This window comes from Lacerta agilis, chromosome 1, assembly GCF_009819535.1.
Source record: "Lacerta agilis isolate rLacAgi1 chromosome 1, rLacAgi1.pri, whole genome shotgun sequence".
Taxonomy (NCBI): Eukaryota; Metazoa; Chordata; class Lepidosauria; order Squamata; family Lacertidae; genus Lacerta; species Lacerta agilis.
Window position 1 is genome coordinate 118,111,902 of NC_046312.1, and position 20,723 is coordinate 118,132,624.

Sequence of the window (20,723 nt, forward strand, 5' to 3'; positions counted from 1 at the left end):
CTCTTTCCCAATACAGTTTGGATTCTTTAATACTTTTAACTGAAACTGCTTTTAGAGCACTTTTGACTGCAATAGCTTTTTGAATGTTTTAACTGTTTTATAATGTTTTTGCTTTTAAATCATGTATCTGTTACGCTCCTCTGGGCTCCTTCCAGAGGAAGGTCAGGATATAGATTTGATAAAAAATAAGCAATTTTTTGCTTCGCTTTTGCCCCAAACTTCATGAATGTGCCAATGTATAAAGAGGTCATCAAGCAGCACTCATATTTTTTTAAATTGCCAAGCGTATGTATAACCAGTGCTCCCTAACCTTACACACGATGCTTTTTTCTGGGGGGACACAGGGAGACACATACCCCTAACATTTTGTGAATCTACGTTTGGCCTCATTGAGGGGCAGTATTTCAATATGAGTAGGAAAATGACAGTACCCCTAAACCTTTTTAAAGAAAAAAAGCACTGCTTATATGTGTTACTGGATGTAAGATATACTTTTCACAAGTCTTGGTGGAGAAGATGGCTAAGTTCTTGCCCGAGCAGCTAAGTAAGAGGGCGAGAGTTTGAACTTTGTTGAAAATGCTAACTAACATTCACAGTGAAGAGAGGCTTCATAGGGTAGGGATGGAGAACCCATGGCCTCCCGGATGTTCTGGGTTACAATCCCGCCTCTCGGAGGAGGGCCACAGGTTCTCTATCCCCACCACAGAGAAAGCTCCTGGAGCTGCAGCTGTTGTTATGGTGAGTACGGAACAAAGCAGGACGGTGCTCCCCTCTCAGTGAATGCACAGGTGCTGAAAACAATGTTTACATCCTCAACAGGATAGAGAGGGGCACCAGTTCCTTGGCTGGAGCTCTGGAATGCCCTTACAGAGTTGGCGTATTGCAGGTGCAAAACCTATAAAGGGAATTCACAGGCACAGCGTAGGAGAAGAATCATCATTATTTTTTCCCTATGCTCCCTCCTCCCTTTCAGGAATGTTCCTCGTTTCTTCCTTGTTTTTAGTTTTTATTGGGGTTTTTTGTGTGAATAACATTCCACATCCTTCTGTGTGTTCATTTCTTCTCTCCACACTCCCCCCCCCCCGCCCCCTACAGCCCATGGTCTTTTGCATTTCCCCAGCGCCTACTTCTAATCTTCACCGCAGGAGGAAGAATATGTTCTGCATTCAATTAAATAGCTGCTATTGTTACCTCGAAATGGGTTCCCCCTATAGTAATGTTGCTGTCAGGAGCAGTTAATGTAACGCATGCCGTTACTCAAGGTAGTGTCTGAGCTAATTCGTTTCTATTTATTTTTCAGGACACCTCTGCACTACGCAGCTGCAAATTGTCATTTCCAATGTATGGAGACGCTGGTGACCACGGGGGCCAATATTAACGAAACAGATGACTGGGGACGGACGGCTTTACACTATGCTGCTGCCTCAGACATGGACAGAAAGTAAACAAGCCTATTTGCATTCCTTGTTTCAACTTCAGCGCTAAGCCAGTGTCATTTCTGGTCTCTTTATGCAACAGTCTTATTTCAGCAAAAGTACTCGCAGAACCAAAAGTATTCCCTTTCCCCTTCATGAATGCATTCAGCTGCTTTGATTACTTTGAATAACTCATGTCCTCTGCGTATTGAGAAGCCTCACAGTTCCCTTCAAGTTGCTGTCATACCCGCAAATGCAGCAGCTTGGACTTTATTTATTCATTTCATAAAATTTAGACACCGCTTGATTGTAAAAAAAAGACCCTCAACGAGGTTTACAAAAATGATAAAACTGGGGGAGAAAAATTGCAACCATACATACAAAAGTTAAAATACTAAAACAAATTGAAATCGCCTCACTTTTCATTCTGTCTAAACAGATTAAAATTACCTCACTTCTTTCTAATACCATCTTTCCATAGAATTGTTCTCTCCTGAAGTTAGTTCCTCACACAGGCAAAAGCTGTGTGTGATATGTAAAAAATTCACCTACAGTCACTTTAGATTTCATGAGCCTGTTGGTAAAACCAGGTCCTTAGGACATTTCTTCATGCAGACAGAAACAAGAGGGACTCTATTTACTGGAGATGAGCACTGTAGATGTTTTCTCCCTATGGTAATGTTGCTGTGATGCCGATCCTCAGTTTCTGTCCTCCTGATGTAAAAGTGTATGTGGGTTTGCAGTATATGGCTGATTTTTCTCAAAAGGAGAGAACACAAAGGGCCACGAGAGAGGCAGCAAAGATGATTCAGTCATTTGATAATTCAGGTATTCGAGCCTTGCATTAGGCCATAAATTCCTAGGTGACCCTCGTGGTCCCTTCCAACCCTACAATCCTATGGTTCTATGATTCTAAGAACCCATTGCAATTCATAACATTTTTTGTATACCTGGAGATACAGAAATATCAAGCGAAGCATGCATTAGGGGAGGCATTGAGACTATTCTGTCATAGGGCCCCATCATATCCATGCGCTAAAGAGATGGCAGAAGGATTCAGCAGGAACCTTGCACAGTGGCAGAAATTAAAATATCCCCATAATACTAATCTTCCTCAAATCTCCTGGCCCAATGATTGAGGGCAGGTCCACTCCACACGTTTAAAGCACATCCAACTCACATTTAAAGCACGTGGCTTATCTCAAAGAATCATGGGAACTGTAGTTCCCCCCCTCACAGGGCTACCATTCGCAGCAACCTTAGTGTACTGCAGTTCCCAGGATTCTTGGGGGGAGGTCACGTGCTCTAAACATGCATTGGATGTGCTTTAAACACTTGGTGTAGATCTGCCTGAATTCTCTTCCTCCGTGTGTGTGTGTGTGTGTGTGTGTGTGTGTGTGTTAAATTTGCCACATATAATAGTCAAACAGCTGGGTGAATTTGTACCTTTGTAGCCTGCCATGATGTATTGGTACCAGAGGATTCGATTATAATCTCTCTTCCTGTAAAACCCAAGTCATCATAACATGATTCCTTTCTACCTAGCTTGCTACAGATTCCATAGCAGCTGGGGACGTAACCTGTGCTTAATGCCTCCAGCAAAGATAATCTCAAAAGCTATGCCAAAGGAATGGATCTATATGAACTGCCTATGAATATGAAAGAGAAAGAAAGAAAGAAAGAAAGAAAGAAAGAAAGAAAGAAAGAAATGGGGGGGGGACCTGATGGAATAGAGTTCCATGATGTAGAGACAGAAAATATATTTTTTTTGGGTGGGGGGGAAGGAAAGGATAAGATTAATGCTCTTTAAAATTGCCTCCGTACAGCACGTTTTGGTACTTACAACCGAGAGGTTTAGCCAGTCCCACTTCCCCTGGCACATGTAAATGTCCAACACACATATCTGAAAACATCAGTGTGCGCTGTACCTGTGCACGCTACTTACATGGGGACATTGTAAAATGTTTTAGGTATAGCTGTAAAAAAGGGGGGAAGCAAGTTGTGATGGGCCTTAAAAACTGGACATAGTCATTTTTCTCCAGTCAAGGGTTTGTAAACAGAAATATTTTAAGTGGTCTTAAAATGTTAAGGTATATATTGTGACAGAATTCTTTCCTCAGGTATTTGAAACATTCCACTGTGATTGAGTGAATGGTATGGTTCAAGTGCTTGCTGCCTTTAGTTTTGTGGCATCAACCCTTTGCAATTCGCTTCCCTTAAATATTAGATAGGCACCACCTCTTTTGTCATTTTGGTGCCTGATGAAGACCTTCCTCTTTCAACAGACCTTTTAAGCTGAGATATTTACCTTTCTGCATTGTATTGGATATGTTTCTAATATGTTTCTATAGTTTTATCATTTGTTGTTTGCTGCCCTAGGCCCTTTGGGAGGAAAAGTGGGGTATAAATTTAATAATAAATAAGGTTCTTACCAACTACTGAAGTGTCAAATGCCACAAACAGCAACATTGGATGCTTAAGAAAGAAGACCAGACTTTTTGGAGAAACAATTCTGAAAATAGGAGTGCTGAACTTTTTGTGCTTTTTCTTCTTTTGTCTATCTTTATAAAAATGGACATACTGAGCTTCTCATTTCTACTGACCTGATTCGTTACAATACTCCTGGACAGGGAGCCAATTATGTATGAGGAAATGCTTTTGGGCTGCATTCAGGATTTCTGCTAACGAAACAGAATGCATTCATATTTTAATAGTGATAAACCCCAAGTCCTCATTTCTTCCATTCTATTTTAAGAACAGGAACATTCTGAACTCCCAGGGAACAGTCTAGTAGAACAGGTTTGCTGCTAGTGGCATCATGAGCTGCCATAGAGTTTAACTTTCTTGTTTTGTGAATCTTCGTTAAGAATGGAAAAGCCAGGAACAAGTCCACCGGTGGTAGATTAGGAAGATCTCGGTTAAACATGAAGAATACAAAAGCAACCTTAGGGAATCAAACCCATGGTACATCTAGCCCAGGAACCTCAGTGAAGCATCAGTTAAAAGTTGTTGATATAGGATAGCTGGTTGACCAGCTGCTACTTTTCTAGGAGACACATACTTCTCCAGACAGGAGTTGCTGGATTACAGCTCCTTTCATCCTTGTCCATTGGCTATGCAGGCAAGGTTGATGGGAAATGCAGTCCAAAAATACCTGGAGGTATTGGAACAGGTGTGCAGGCAATTACAGCCAACATGACAGTAACATCTGCCCTGCGACAAAAATTTTGCAAAATTTCTGGAACGTCTATTATGGAAGCTTGATGTGACTCTTAGCCTTGTCCATAGGTCAGACAGACAGTTTTTTATTATTATTATTATTATTATTATTATTATTATTATTATTATTATTAAAAAGGTTTCCTGGTGGCACCCATAAGTATGTACACTGCTCTGAAGTGAAAATGATGGCTGGTCGCTTATGCGAATCTCTGAAGTGTCGGTTTTCAAAATGAGTTGCGTTTTTCTGTCCCTTATGTTAAGAAGAAAGAATATTTTGGGTAACTCCCATGAAAATGCTGAAGAACTTGAAAGAGCCAATGAAATGAAGGAAAAGGCAGCCTCATTGTAAGTTTGGTGTCAATAGAGCAGTTTGACTCCATCTCCGTATAACGCTTTTGCTTCTGTGGGTTGCAGTTATGTGCATTCCTTATTTTTGCTCACCTGCTGTGCTGCTGCATACAACAGCTGAGACGATGAAGCGCTAACCTTTGAATTATGGTCTATTGATATTTGTGTATGTGTGTGTGTGTGTGTGTGTTTGTGTGTCTTTTTAACTTTTCCGTTCTGGCTGCCGCTGTAGCGTTTCAAGGCATTTTAAACATGTTGTGCTGTTGTCCAAATCAAATGCATTGTGATAATATGCTACAAGGAATATATGTCCTTCACAAATGTAATATTCACAGCTGATGTTCCTTATGCCATGGTTTTTGTTGTAGTGTTTGTGTTGATTGTCAATGAGGTAGGATATGCATGAAAGGAAGTGACACAGGAAAAAAATGTCATTGATTTTCTTTCTGATGGAGCTGTTCCCAAGTAAATAGACATGAGGAAAGCGGTTGGTTTTGAGAAATGCATAGGTTGACATTAATAATGTGTGGGGTTCTGTAGCTGAAGCAGCGACTACTACAGCAGCAGCTGATTCTTCCAAAAGAATGGGTTTTAGAATCTGGAGCAGTAGTAGAGATGATCATAAGGGATCTTATGACTTATGACATTAAGAAGACATCTGAAGGCAGCCCTGTTTGGGGAAGTTTTTAATGTTTGCTATTTTATCGCTTTATTATTATTATTGTTATTAATATTCTGTTGGGAGTGTTAGGATCGTCCTACTCATGTGTAGGACCCTGGCAGAGCAACATGCCCGACTGGTCGGTCGTTGGTGAGCCTCAAAAGCTTTCTCTAGCCCGAACATCACAGCGACTGATACCAAGTGGCATTAGCACACTTAAGGATCCTGCAGTGTGTTAGCAGTTTGCGTAACAAACTCAGTAGCACAGCATTTTGGCTAATCTACTTTATTTACATATAATATACTTGGAGCATTCTGACTTAGCTCCTTCCTCTTTCTGATCAGACAGCAAAGAGAAAGAACAAAGGACAGTAGTCTCACATCACGGAAACACAGTAACATAAACATCCTGTCTCCGTCACTTCCCACTATGTGGAATGAAAACATACACCATCATGTGATAGAAAACAATCCCATGACTACAAGCACGGAGCAGGAATCCTAACAGGAAGCCGCCCAGAGTGGCTGGGGTATAAATAATAGTAAATTATTATTATTATTACCCGGAACATTGGTTATTTCTGTACAAAATCTAAGTGAATATGATGGAAAAGCCAGCATGGAACAGGTTCAAGATTCTGTGCACAATGAAAAAGCTAGCTAGTTTATATTCAACACCAGGAAATGTCGTTGTCTTGGCATCAGTCTTTATGTTGAATCAGCTGGTACAACTCAGCATTTATACTTGCAAATATTCCACAGGTGTCTAGAATTCCTTCTTCAAAATGAAGCCAACCCGTCAATCCAGGACAAAGATGGGTACAATACCGTGCATTATGCTGCTGCTTATGGACACCGGCAGTGTTTAGAACTGGTGAGTAGGCCCTGAGTGCTACTGAGATGCTGCATGCCAAATGTTAGCTTCTGACAAACACAGTTTGTCACGTTCTTAACTCTGCAGGGCTGTTTTTGAGTCCTATTAGACTTTAATATTGGGTATGGGGGTAGGGAAGGGCGGTTCCCCAGAACAGACAGAATTCAAGACTGCATCCTCATAAAGTAGAGCTTGGAAATAGGGAGATAAATGGCTGGCTAATCAGCATGAAATCTCCAAAACCTTTTTAGACTGCAGATGCTGAGTGGAAATGCCTGAGGCCAACTCTGCTGATTGATGGCCGCAGTCAGCAACTGCTTCTGTAGTTTGACAGTACCATTGGCATAAAGATACAGTGGTGCCCCGCTAGACGAATGCCTCGGTAGACGAAAAACTCGCTAGACGAAAGCATTCGTCTAGCGGAAGGCTGCCCTGTAAGACGAATTTGTCTATGGGGCTGCCTCGCAAGACGGGGGAAAAAATTTCCGTCTAGCGAAATCCGCGGTTTGCATTGCCGCTTCGCTAGACGAAAAACCCGCTAGACGAAAATACTCGCAGAATGAATTATTTTCGTCTAGCGGGGCACCACTGTAAAGGTAAAGGGGACCCCTGACCATTAGGTCCAGTCACGGACGACTCTAGGGTTATGGCACTCATCTCGCTTTATTGGCCGAGGGAGCCGGCATACAGCTTCCCGGTCAAGTGGCCAGCAGCGCACAGAAACGCTGTTTACCTTCCCGCCGGAGTGGTACCTGCTGAAAGTGAAGTGTTGTTTTCCGTATAGGGTTGTTGATTCCATGACTCTTCATGGAATGGGCCAAGTATTGTGGGCCAAGACTCGTTTTCTTGAGTTACACCGTAATGACTGTTTTTTCTCAACGCTCCTTGTCACAGAGCACGTGTTGAAGTCCCCATTGCAATAAATGTGGTATGCTCAGTGCTATCTATGAAACTAATTGAATAATAAGCTTCGTTGCGGTGGGGAAACCAGTTCAATTCCATGACACAGTTCCCCCCCCCCCAAAGCAAGCTGCTGTCTTCTCTGCATTAAGTTTGGCTGCTCCTCAGTAGGGAAGCGATGATATTTAAAATATTGACAGATGCAGCCTTTAGCAGAGTTTCACAAGTAACGGCATTTGTTATCACGGTATTTCAGTTTTAATATAAAAAGTGTCGAGGAGGCTTTGTCTACCAGACTTCGCGTAGTCTGGGAAGTAAATGAGGCAGCGACGCCATCTTAAATAACATGTCACAAAAGGAAAAGGAGTGATGCAGATACTTGGATCTCATTCATCTCTATCTGTGGTCAACCATTCATAAAGCGTTTGAGTGACAGTCCCATGTATTAATGAATAAATGAGTGCCAGTCATTCCCGCCTGCTTTTGCTATACTAAAAATAGCCTCTCCCCCCAGTATATTCATTCCTTTATGGGCTAATTCTTTTGAGCCTTCATTAATCAGAAATAGAAACTGAGATCATTTGATAATATTTCATAGTTGCAGTAAGATAAACATCCTTGAACTGTATTGGCTTTTTTCTAAGCTGCCATTCCAAAGAAAAATCCTATTATAAGGCTGATAAGTATGACATGTTGATTGCTGTCAAATGATACATGGAAGGCTATTGAACTGGTAAACAGTGTGTATAAAATAAATGTCTTTCTGCAGTGCTTTTTAACTGGCTTACCAGACATAATTATTGACCTGCTATGTCTCCCCTAAATTTTCTGTGTCAATATAGTATAAATAAACTTATACTTTCATGACATATACTTTCCCATTTTTTGGCTCTTGGAGAAAACAAGTGCAGCTGAAACACAGTCAAGACTTTGGGACAGTATGATGGAGGCATTAAGTCTAAATCAGATCAGTTGTGAGCTAGTAAATCAACCATGTTTATTGAGCTGTGCATTTGGACATTTCAGTCCACATAATATTTTCAAAACTGCAAATTATGTAGATTTACATTTAAATGTGAACTGAGTCAAATCCCCCCCCCCCCGCTACATTCCTAGGATAGGATGAGCGATGTAAGTGGCTAACTAAGCAAATTTAGATTGGCCTTGCAACTTTTAATTATATTTTTTATTAGCTTGCTAAAGTATGTAGTAAGTAGTCTAGTTACCAACTGCCAAAATGAAGAAATGTGCAGAGAAAGGGGAGAAGAAGGGAAAACAAAATTAGAGAAAAGGGGAAGAACAGGATCGTGTTTGACACTGCAGTTTTAAAACACACTGACTAGAGAAATAATAAAAATAAAATAATAAAAATAAAAATAAATAATAAATAAAAATAAAAATAAAATTTTTATTTAAAATACTGTTTTATTTCCTATACCCTTTTAAAATGTGGGGTTTTGGGGGGGTTATTGTTTTTATTTTGATTACGTATTTTGTGGTTTTATATTTTGATTTTGTTCTGTGAACCACCCTGAGACCTCCAGGCATAGGGCGGTATAATAATAATAATAATAATAATAATAATAATAATAATAATAATAATAATTTATACCCCGCCTATCTGACTGGGTGGCCCCAGCTGCTCTGGGTGACTTCCAACATATATAAAAACATAATAAAACATTACACATTAAAAGGCTTCCTGATACAGATGTCTTCTAAAGGTTATATAGTTACTCATCTCCTTGACATCTGATGGAAGGGTGTTCCACAGGGTGAGTGCCACCACCAGGAAGGCCCTCTGCCTGGTTCTCTGTAGCTTCACTTCTTGCAGTGACGGAACTGCCAGAAGCCCTCCAGAACTGGACCTCAGTGTCCCGGCTGAGCGATGGGGGTAGAGACACTCCTTCAGGTATACATTAGGCACAGTGCCATTGGACTTAATGGGAATAATAATAATAATAATAATAATAATAATAATAATAATAATAATAATAATAATAATAATAATAATTTTATTATTTATGCCCTGCCCATCTGGCTGGGAACCCCAGCCACTCTGGGCAGTTTACAGCAGTGTTTTTCAACCTTTTTTGGGCAAAGGCACACTTGTTTCATGAAAAAAATCACAAGGCACACCACCATTAGAAAATGTTAAAAAATTTAACTCTGTGCCTATATTGACTATATATAAAGTAATTTTTCAATTTTTCCCACGGCACACCAGGCAACATCTCGCGGCACAACAGTGGTTGAAAAACACTGGTTTACAGCACATATAAAAATTGTAAAACATTAGACATTTAAAAATTCCTGATACGGGGTTACCTTCAGATGTCTTCTAAAAGTCAAATAGTTGTTTATTTCCTTTATGTCTGACGGGAGGGTGTTTCACATGGCTCGATACATCATGATGTTGAAAATCAGGTATCGCTCAGCCCTATTAGGTGCTTTGGAAACTGAGTTTGAGAGAACTGGTCAGATAAGGAGGCTGATACCTTTGTCCCCGTCATTGGCTATAATCCACAACTGTCAGGAGTGGCAAAATGCATTGGCAAGGACCCATCTCATAAAAACCCACTTTTAGAAAATTAGAATGCAAGTTTTATTAATTGAAACAGCTAATCTGACAATTTTAATATTGTCTTAATACAGATAATTAATTTCAGTGTCATTATATTTGAGAATCAGATGTCGTGGAAGGAGTTAGAATCGTAGCTGCACTCCCTAAAGGCACCCCATTATTCCATCACCTGTTTGTTCCTCTATTAAATGTGGCAATAGTGATAATATGCTACCAGCAAGTGTTGAACCCAGTATAGACTGGCAGACCTAAATGAAGCTCGAAGGCATTTACATAGTAACACAGATATAAGCATTTCTCCACTGTGTCTATTTCTCTGGCGCAATATATAATTATAGAAAATCCCCATGGTAATTTATCCTCAATTAGCACAAAGAATTACGCCTGGCAAGAAGTACTGTAAGCTAGAGAGTTATCAGTTTTGCTGGCAAATTTTGTGTTGACGTTAGAGCAGAGGAATTCAGCATTCTGGGTAGTAAGCTCGCTAGCCTTTCGTCCGCCCCCGCCCCCCCCGCATTCTAATCAAGTTTAAGATTAGAAACCAGCGATACTCCTCAATCCTGCATTTTCTTAAATAATAAACTCCCCACCCGCAGTATATTTCAAATTGCCGTCTCCCCAATTACTCTGAAGTAAAAATGCTCCTGCCAGCCTAGCAGTTCAAAAGCACGTCAAAGTGCAAGTAGATAAATAGGTACCACTCCGGCAGGAAGGTAAACGGAGTTTCCGTGCGCTGCTCTGGTTCGCCAGAAGCAGCTTAGTCAATTCTGGCCACATGACCCGGAACCTTTTGAAGGAACTTTTAGCTGCTTTGCTTGGAAAATAGTTTTCAGGTTTCTCTGTTAATCTTTGAACGATTGGGTGATACTCTGATAAATGTTATCACCTTGGTAATTGAGATAAAATTAACTTTTCATTTCAGAAGGCCTCTTGGAAGAAGTGCATGCTAAGATGACAAAGGGAACACAGTTCACAGTCATTTTATTTATGTGCCCACTGGAGAGTGATATTGTCATAGCCCATGTAGTTGAAGACAAGCGGTCAATTGCTTACACATGGGCAAAATCTAATCACTTGTCTGGCGGGTGATGAGGGCAGCTTTGCCAAGGATTTTAACAGGAAAGGAAATACTTGTTAAATTTGGGGACTAACAAGGGTTTGCAATCAGAGTCAAATAGCCTATAAAGCAATGAGAGTCAGAACCATATACAGTCATACCTCATGCTGCGGGTTACGTTTTTTCGGGTTGCGCTCGTGCTGAACCCGGAAGTACAGGAATGGGTTACTTCCAGGTTTAGGTGTTTGCGCAGAAGCACTAACTTGCGCTTCGCGCATGCGCAGAGGTGCCGAATTGTGACCCGTGCGTGCACAGAAGTGGCGCTGTGGGTTGCGAATGCTGCAGGTTGTGAACGTGCCTCCCGCACGGATCACGTTCGCAACCCGAGCGTCTACTGTAACTCAAAAAAAATAGTGACAAATATTAAAGTATTCCTAAAGGTTAAGCATATAGCCAATGTTTCACTTTTTGCAAAGGTTGGGATCTAGGAACAAGCATGTTGGCGCTAGGGATGCCAGATATACAGTTGGAACATCAGTAATCATCATCATCATGTTATTATTTATTCAGGGAAAACTCTTGGGCAAATCTTCTAAATTCTGGTTTCCCTCAGGTTCTCATTCTTCCAGCCTTAAGCTGAGTTCTATACATTTCTGATTCAGTTTGCGAATTATTTTTTTAAGTCCTTGTGAAAACCTGACTGGCTTTTAGTGCAAATTTCGTCTGATATACGCATTTTTGCGTGCAATTTTGCCTGATACACCCCCCTTCTGCAAGCAACTTATGCGATGCATTCTATATTTTCACTTATACATTTTTAGGCACACTTTTCCCTAATACACACGTTTTGGTACGGTTGGAGAACCACTCTGCAAAATTCAAAGACGCACAGATTGCAAAGGATCGCTGGGTTTCAGATATTTTTTCAGGAAGTGCAAATTGTGTATGTTTGCATTACTCTCCTCCAAATCTCTCCTCCATCCATGGCTCTGGCTGCCTGTCTCTGTGATATGTGTGTGTTTCTTTTCTCAATTCTAGCTGAAGACTTTAAAAGTTCACTGAATAGTAGACAGCATTCCTACGTGTGGTGGTAACTTATAAGGAAATGGTTATAAGAATGAAGCTTATACACAGGCAAAAAGTTCATATCAATAATATTAGTGTTGAGTATAATCGTAACACTAACTTTATTTTTTGTTTCGGAAAAGTGCCGTCATTAACGGTGAAGATTCATTACGAGAACAGCTGTTTAAGGGCTTAGTCCTGCTGTCACTGAAGTCAGTAGTATCGAAATCCAGTTGTTTGTGTGGTTTGGGTTTATTCTACACATTAAAAAAATATTTGATTTAGGTACTTGCACTCCTCTTTCCTTAGCCCAAAGCAGCTTACAATATCAAACTGGTATAAATACAATATAAAATAACAGCAACATCACCATCAACAATAGCAAAATCAATGCAACAAACAATAAAATGAATGCAACAGCGTGCCTTGCATTTACCTCATGAACAGTAAGAACTGTGTCCCTTTCCAACCAATGATAACGGTAGTGCCTGTTTGTTTTTTGGTTTTTTGGTGTGAGACATGCCTGAAGACTAAATAAAACTAATCTTTTCTGATATGCCCACTTCCCCCAAACATGCATGTTTTGTCAATCATCCCCATTCATGTGCATTATCATTTCAGCAGAGGTACAAAGCTCTGTCACTTCTTTATTTGTTGTAGCTTCTGGAGAAAACAAGCCACATTTTTGAGGAATCCGATTCAACAGCTACAAAAAGCCCTTTGCACTTAGCTGTAAGTACACAGTTTCAGTATTATATTGCTGCCTAACTCAAATAACAAAGCACAAGGTGTTTGGGTGTTTCCCCCCCCCTCCTTAGGATTCTCCCCCACCCCACCCCCGCCAGTATTTTGTTCCCCAAGCCTGCTGATACCTTTCTCAAGTGCATGGGCGGTGCCGTCTTGGTTACAGAAGCACACACGCACTTGAGAATACATTTGCTATCAATATATAGGATTTCTTGCTGGAAAGAAAAAATGAGGTACTCAAAATGAGGTATTCAAAATGCCCATTCCCCCGGTGTTCCTTTTGTGTATGGTTATAGAATCATAGAATTGTAGTGTTGGAAGGGACCGCAAGGGTCATCTAGTACAACCCCCTGCAATGCAGGAATGTTTTGCCCAAGGTGGGACTTGAACTCACAACCCTGAGATAAAGAGTCTCATGCACTACCAACTGAGCTATCCTGACCACTGACCATACTAGCTTGGTGTCAGGAATGAGCCAGCTCTAAGCGAAAGTGGAAGGCCTAGTTTTCGTTTTCATCTAGTTTATGTCATTACTTGAAATAAAGGAATGTAAATTGAGTTAATATGAATATACTTCCCCACAGAAAAGGATAGGAACATGAACACATGTCATCTTTAACCAACAGTCTATCTCATATGCTTAAAACATAAAATTCAATACGAATTTTAATGCATACCTTCCTGCATATTCTGTTCTCATTAACATTCAGAGGAATTGCACATCAATGAAATAATTAGAATTTCTAATCCTATTTGAAATACTGCAGCTTTTAGCTTTGATGAAAATAAGATTTTAGAATGAATGTAAGATAGAAATAGTTTTGTATTTGCCTCTTCAGCATTAAAGTCATATTTTGTCAACTGAACGGACAAACCCAAAATTACAACTACACTACAATTACAAGCTACAGTGCAGATAATACACATTCAAATTTAATTTTCATAAGAGATCTTCATCTACACTTGTGCTGCAGTTGTATGCAGTGAGCATTTCGTTTTTTAAAAGCCCCTTTAAAATGAGAGTTGAAACGTTGGATAACAAAATACATGAATTTCAGTGATAATTTCACAAATCTTCACGTCTGTAAAGGACCGTTGTTCTTGTTCAGCTGAGAGCCAGAAAAATTGTGTTAAACTGTATCTAGCCACAACTGCATGCAAACTAAACTCAGTGCTACCTAGATATCCAGGAGCAGCTCCACTTAACGCTCCTATAGGTAACCCATTTGTTGAGCACTCTTTCTGATTTGCATCCGGTCCTTATTGAGCATTCTTTCTGATTTGTTTGCTAGGTGGCTATATGAAAATGAGCATTCACCCCACATTCATCCTGATTTGCTTGCAGGGTGTCTTCCCATTATTCATTCATCCCACACTTTCCCTGTCACCTTCCTAACTGCAAAAAGTCTGTTCCTTTAAAAAAAAAAAAAGTGTATCTGTTGTGCTAGAGTGACAGAGCCCATTAATGCACTTTAATTGTGCAAAACTGAAGTCTGGTATGTGCTTGGATCCCACCTACAAAATACTGAAAGTCTGGAGGTGCCCTTAGGTTTCAATCCTAAACATAGGATTGCGTAGGAACATAGTGGAGTAGACAGACAAGCATAGGGTCGTGCTGTTAAAAGTATCTGTTGTTTAGCTTCTGACAATCTCCCATTTTGTATTTCTTTTTAATTAACCTAAAGATGAACAAGATAAAACAGAATTGGCCATCATATAACCTAAATCTCTTGCAACATAGATCTCATAACCTGTATGTGGATTGTTTGCAATTGTACCTACCTATGCTTCTGGAGGAGAGCATTTGTAACTTGATGTGTTTTCTGTAATCACTACGACCTAGTTTTTACTAAGTCACTGCGTAGTTATTTTAATCAGTTTTTTCATGGTATCTTGCAATAGTGTCGTGTCAGATAAAAGCATTGGAAACTATAAGTTGATGTGGTAAATACTAAATGCATGCTTCAAAAGCATTAAACAAGGTATATCGCCAGTATAATGACTTGTTTTCACTGTTGAAATAAATAAATAAATAAATAAATAATCTAGTAGCACCTTAGAGACCAACTAAGTTTGTTCCAGGTATAAGCTTTCGTGTGCATGCACACTTCTCCAGATACACTGAAACAGAAGTCACCAGACCCTTATATATAGTGGGAGGGTGGGGTGGGGTTTTTCTTCACTGTGTTCAGTTTTGATTATAATAAGGAATATCTTCCACACGTAAAATGCTTATGAAGTGCCAACTATTTGACCTCTAGGCCTATAATGGTCATCATCAAGCCTTGGAGGTGCTTCTCCAGTCTCTGGGAGATCTGGATATTAAGGATGAAAAAGGACATACTGCCTTGGACCTGGCTGCATTTAAGGGACACACTGAATGTGTGGAAGCTCTCATCAACCAGGGTGCTTCGGTTATGGTGAAAGATAACGTCACCCAACGGACCCCGCTTCATGCCGCAGGTCAGTGAGATGCTGTAATTTGTATGTGTCTGCTGCAATGCAAGTAAACTGCATACAGAGAAGAGAAGAAGGGGGCAGTGTTGTAGCCTGGTGATAGAGCAGCTACTTAGCATGCAGGTTCAGTCCCTGGCATTTCCAGGAAGGGCTGGAAGAGAGCCCTGTTGCGAATCCTAGAGAGCTGCTGCTAGTCAGTGCTGGCAATGCTGAGTCAGATGGACCGATGAGCGTGACTCAGCACAAGGCAGCTTCCGATGTTGTTAAGAACTTGTACAGAGTGTTTGCTGTTGAAGAGGCAAGTCATTTTTTTTTTTGGACCAAAGGGCACCTTACCTCTTCAGCAGTGGGAAACAAATGCAGCAGAGACTGAAGCTATGGTTGGGCCCCCTCCAGTAGTAACATAGACTGAACCTACTTCATTTCCCGTGCTAGAAATCTTGATCAAAGATCTTCAATAAATTGTACTCCTTCCTTACCCCCTTGAGACTATTACCAGTTGTCATTACTTACTGAACTGGCTATTAGGCCTTTTTTGAAGCAGTCCGTTCTGTATTCACACAAACTCACCTGTAATTGATGACTAAGTGCTGACATGTTACTTTTTCCTATGTTCTGGTTTGGTATGGAGTGCATGCTGCTGTTTCTCCAGTGTATTTAGCTGCATGGTACCAAACAAACAGGACGAGTCCAATCTTTTGTACTGACATGTTGCAGCACCTCAACATGGTCTGACAGAGCTGAATAAAATTTGTACACCATACACCAGTGTTTTTCAACCTTTTTTGGGCAAAGGCACACTTGTTTCATGAAAAAAATCACAAGGCACACCACCATTAGAAAATGTTAAAAAAATTAACTCTGTGCCTATATTGACTATATATAAAGTAATTTTCCCACGGCACACCAGGCAACATCTCGCGGCACACTAGTGTGCCGCGGAACAGTGGTTGAAAAACCCTGCCATACACCAGTTGCCAAACTTGTGGAAACCTTTTGGAGAAAGTGTACTTCCCATCAGGTGTCATCTTGTTTTGGAAATGATGGCCCATAAATTCTAGCATTTATACCATATTCCTGCAGTCTGCGCCAAACAGTCCTTGCCCTCAGCTTCATATTACATTGCACCATGTCATCTTGTATCCACCCAGATGATTTTCTTACATCACATAGGCACTGCCTCTCAATTCTTCTATCGTCACTTGCTGTTGTGCACCGTTTTCTGCCTTTACCAGTCTGATTTTGTAGTGACTGAGTCTCCTTATACCTCTTCAAAAATTTAGAAATGCCACCTTTGGTTAAGTTTCCACCAATTTTTCTACTAATTTCTTCATAACTGTAGCCTTGTAACTTAATATTACTATTTTACATCACTTTATGGGTGACCAGTCAGCTCTTTGCGCTATTTCTTTAATTTTGTTACGTTTTACAAGCTCACTAAATGAAAGAACAAAAAACCCCAACCAACTTGATAGCAATCACACAACACACTGACAAATGTCCTCCTTATTTTTGTTGTAATAAACAATCCTCCATAAAAGTTATTGTATTATATTCTTCATTAAATTATCTTTCCATTGATATACAATTTTATGGTAGTACTCCCCCCCAAAAAGTGGTGTTATGAGCCATCATTGCCAAAACAAACTGACACCTGATTGGCTCTCTAAACACTCCTTTTTCTGGTTATTTGGTTATAACTTTTGATAGAATACAGATAATTGAACAAACCTTTTTGAATTACATTCTTCATTAAATTATCCTTCCATTGATACATAATTTTATGGTATTACTCCCAAAAAAGTGGTGTTATGAGCCATCAAACCTCAGGAATACACTTTCTCCAAAAGGTTTCCCCAATTTTAGCCACTAGTGTATGCTAATATCAGTTCACTTAGACTGGGTTTGAGCATGCTGCATGTGTGTATGTGCAGGCACACACTCAACATTTTAATGCTCTATTTATTACAACTGGTGGCACAACGCTACATTTTTTGACGTCAGGAGCTTGTCATGGCTCTTTGGGAACATTGTCCCCCACAAGAAGTATCCATTGCTATGCCACCAAGGACAGACAAAAAATGCAGGCAGCTGTGTTGACCCACTTTATACAAATAGGTACATTCTATACCTATATCTATAGAATGTACCTATTTGTATATAGTGGGTCAACATACCTATAGCTAGGGACGCGGGTGGCACTGTGGGTTAAACCACAGAGCCTAGAGCTTGCTGATCAGAAGGTCGGCGGTTCAAATCCCCGCGACGGGGTGAGCTCCCATTGTTCGGTCCCTGCTCCTGCCAACCTTGCGGGTTCAAAAGCACGTCAAAGTGCAAGTAGATAAATAGGTACCACTCCGGCGGGAAGGTAAACGGCATTTTCATGCACTGCTCTGGTTCGCCAGAAGCAACTTAGTCATGCTGGCCACATGACCCGGAAGCTGTACGCCAGCTCCCTCAGCCAATAAAGTGAGATGAGCGCCGCAATCCCAGAATTGTCCGCGATTGGACCTAATGGTCAGGGGTCCCTTTACCTTTATACCTATATCTACTGGGGGAGTGCCCTCTTGTTCAGCAGGCTCCTTCTCCCTGACTCAGTCCCCCCCCCCCCCGAATTTCCTTTTCCAGGTCTACAATATCTCCCTGTCTGCCTTAGTTTCCCCTCCATATGTGTTCCCCGTGCACTATACCAACTGATCTTTTGGTCATTTGATTCCCACTAGATATACTGTAAATCCATATATTCAAGTGCTAAGTACCTTAGGGAACACCTCTTTCTTCCTTTGGGGTACACCTCTTTCTTCCTTTGGGGGAGAAAACACCTAGAATTTGGGACAGCTGTGAATAACTAGATGTAAGAGTGCATGAGCTTCTAGGCTTTATTTTCAGAATGCTAAAAAGTTTCTCCTTTTTGTAGTTATCAATGGACACACACCATGTTTGCGGCTTTTGTTAGAAGTAGCAGATAACCCTGATGTGACTGATGCGAAAGGACAGTAAGTCGACTTCCTTTTTATCTGTTTGTGTGACGTGTGTGATATTGGGAACACCTTAAGCACTAGCATTTAGATCATAATCCAAATAATGGAATAGAATCTTCAGAGTCGCTGCTTCCGTTTCTTATAAAGTTAGCTGCAGTACGGAAGCAGCTTTGGGTTTGGAATTGTGCATTTTGCACTAATTATTTCTGTCTTGGAAGCACACATATTATTTCCGTGTTTAGAGGATATTCTGACCTTTCCAGACTTAGGCAAAACAGCCACGCTGGAAATGATTGAAAAGGGGTGGGCAGTACCTCGACAACCTGCTTCCGAAGCTAACAGCAAAGATTCCAACAAGCAGGAAGAGCCGGGGAGGGGGGGATTTTGCCAAGACCCCAAGGGAGAAGAGTGATGCAATGCATGGACTGTTATTGCATCTCTATTACAACCTCTCTGTGTGCTCTTTTGTCAATGGAGGTCAGGCCACTGCTGGTAAATGGGGTGCAGGTGGTAAACCTTTTGCAACGGTCTCCCCGAGGGCAATGCTTTATTTACTTGTGCACATTAAGAACGTACAGAGGCGAGAGTAAGGGGGTGCATTGAAGGATGTTGTTGACATAGTTGGGATCTGTTTCCAAGGCTGGCCTTACCATTAGGCTGAGTGAGGTTTCCGCCACTGGGAAAAGTGGGGGCAGCCATGGCATAACTTTTGAAATTTTCTCCCGAGCCTCCTGGTTTTTGGTTGGAGGCAGAGCATTGTGTGTGTGTGTGTGTGTGTGTGTGTGTGTGACAACATCAACTTTGTTGGACTGGTCATGTTGTGCGGATGCCTGATTTTCATCTTCCAAAGCAACTACTCTATTCCGAACTTAAAAATGGAAAGCGTAATGCTGGTGGTCAACAAAAGAGGTTCAGAGACTCCCTCAAGGCAAATCTTTAAAAATGTGGTATAAACACTGACAACTGGGAAACACTGGCCTGCAAGTGCTCTAGTTGGAGAACAGCCTTTACCAAAGGTGTCATGGACTTTAAAGACACTCAAACTCAGAACGCAAGGGAGAAATGTGCTAAGAGGAAGGCACGCTTGGCAGATCCACACCGTGATCAACTCCCGCCCAGGAACCAATGTCCCCAGTGTGGAAGAAGAAGAAGAGAAGAGTTTGGATTTGATATCCCGCTTTTCACCACCCGAAGGAGTCTCAAAGCGGCTAACATTCTCCTTTCCCTTCCTCCCCCACAAGAAACACTCTGTGAGGTGAGTGGGGCTGAGAGACTTCAGAGAAGTGTGACTAGCCCAAGGTCACCCAGCAGCTGCATGTGGAGGAGTGGAGACACGAACTCGGTTCTCCAGATAACGAGTCTACCGCTCTTAACCACTACACCACACTGGCTCTCACACTGGAAGGACGTGTGGGCCCAAAATTGGCCTCCACTGTCACTTACGGACTCATTGGTAAAACCGTGTTTATGGAAGACAATCTTACTCGGCTACAAGTGATCGCCAAAGAAAATGTGTGTGTGTGTGTGTGTGTGTGTGTGTGAGAGAGAGAGAGAGAGAGAGAGAGAGAGAGAGAGAGAGAGATGGTCTGCTCTGCACTCACTGAACTGTTTCTTAGGGCTAGTTTATTCAATGAGCATATGTAGTAATTTCCTGAAATGTGCTACTTTAGGCTCTGGCTTCGTGGGAAATTTATGTGCAAATGTTGCCCTACGAAAAGAAAGAAGAGGGGCGGAATCCCAGCACTTGGAAATATAACATGCCAGGGGGAAAGGGTTTGGCCTGTTTCTCTCTCCCCCCCGCACCCCCATGGGACATCAGTAAAACTCTGAAATTGTTGCAGTGTAGAAATACCTTCACCACTTGATTTTCCTGATTGAATAAACAGACTCTGATTCATATTAGATTGGGGTAACCCAATACGATGGCCCTGTGTGTTTGTTGGTCTTCAGTACCTATTAGCCCCAGGCAACAAGGCCAGGAATGATGGGGATTGTAGTTTGTGGATGGCTACACTAGCTGCTCAATTTAGAAATATCTGTGGATCGGTATCTGGAATGTATGTTTAGCAAGTATGTGATGCAATGATAATGTTGGAAAGAGGGAGTATTGTTGCAAAGTGATGAAAATGGCAGGTCCTTTTGGATAGCATATTGACTAAAAAACCACAGAAGTAAGATTAAAACTGCTGTTGTCTCTCATTTCTTAGAACTCCCTTGATGCTAGCTGTGGCTTATGGGCACATAGATGCCGTCGCCTTGTTACTTGAAAAAGAAGCATCAGTGGATGCAGCCGATTCCTTGGGATGCACTGCTTTACATAGAGGGGTAACTGTTGATTTTTGAACATTTTGTCATGTGTGTCTGCTGCATGCCTTTTGAAATTCTGCCTGAAACATACATAATAGTATTCAA

The 20,723-nt window shown here is 41.2% G+C and overlaps 1 protein-coding gene across 6 annotated transcripts in view; it reads left to right on the forward strand.

The window, feature by feature from the left end:
* ANKRD44 (ankyrin repeat domain 44) overlaps positions 1-20,723 on the forward strand; it is a 136,753-nt gene that overhangs the window by 101,671 nt on the left and 14,359 nt on the right. For 4 of the 6 annotated variants that reach the window (XM_033168818.1, XM_033168824.1, XM_033168793.1 and 1 more), the window contains exons 14-20: positions 1,301-1,441; positions 4,899-4,982; positions 6,409-6,520; positions 12,787-12,858; positions 15,135-15,336; positions 18,248-18,326; positions 20,519-20,636. In XM_033168818.1, coding sequence (XP_033024709.1) covers positions 1,301-1,441; positions 4,899-4,982; positions 6,409-6,520; positions 12,787-12,858; positions 15,135-15,336; positions 18,248-18,326; positions 20,519-20,636 — 808 coding nt within the window. The remainder of the gene's footprint in view (positions 1-1,300; positions 1,442-4,898; positions 4,983-6,408; positions 6,521-12,786; positions 12,859-15,134; positions 15,337-18,247; positions 18,327-20,518; positions 20,637-20,723) is intronic. The other 2 variants (XM_033168807.1, XM_033168815.1) reach the window with 1 other exon arrangement.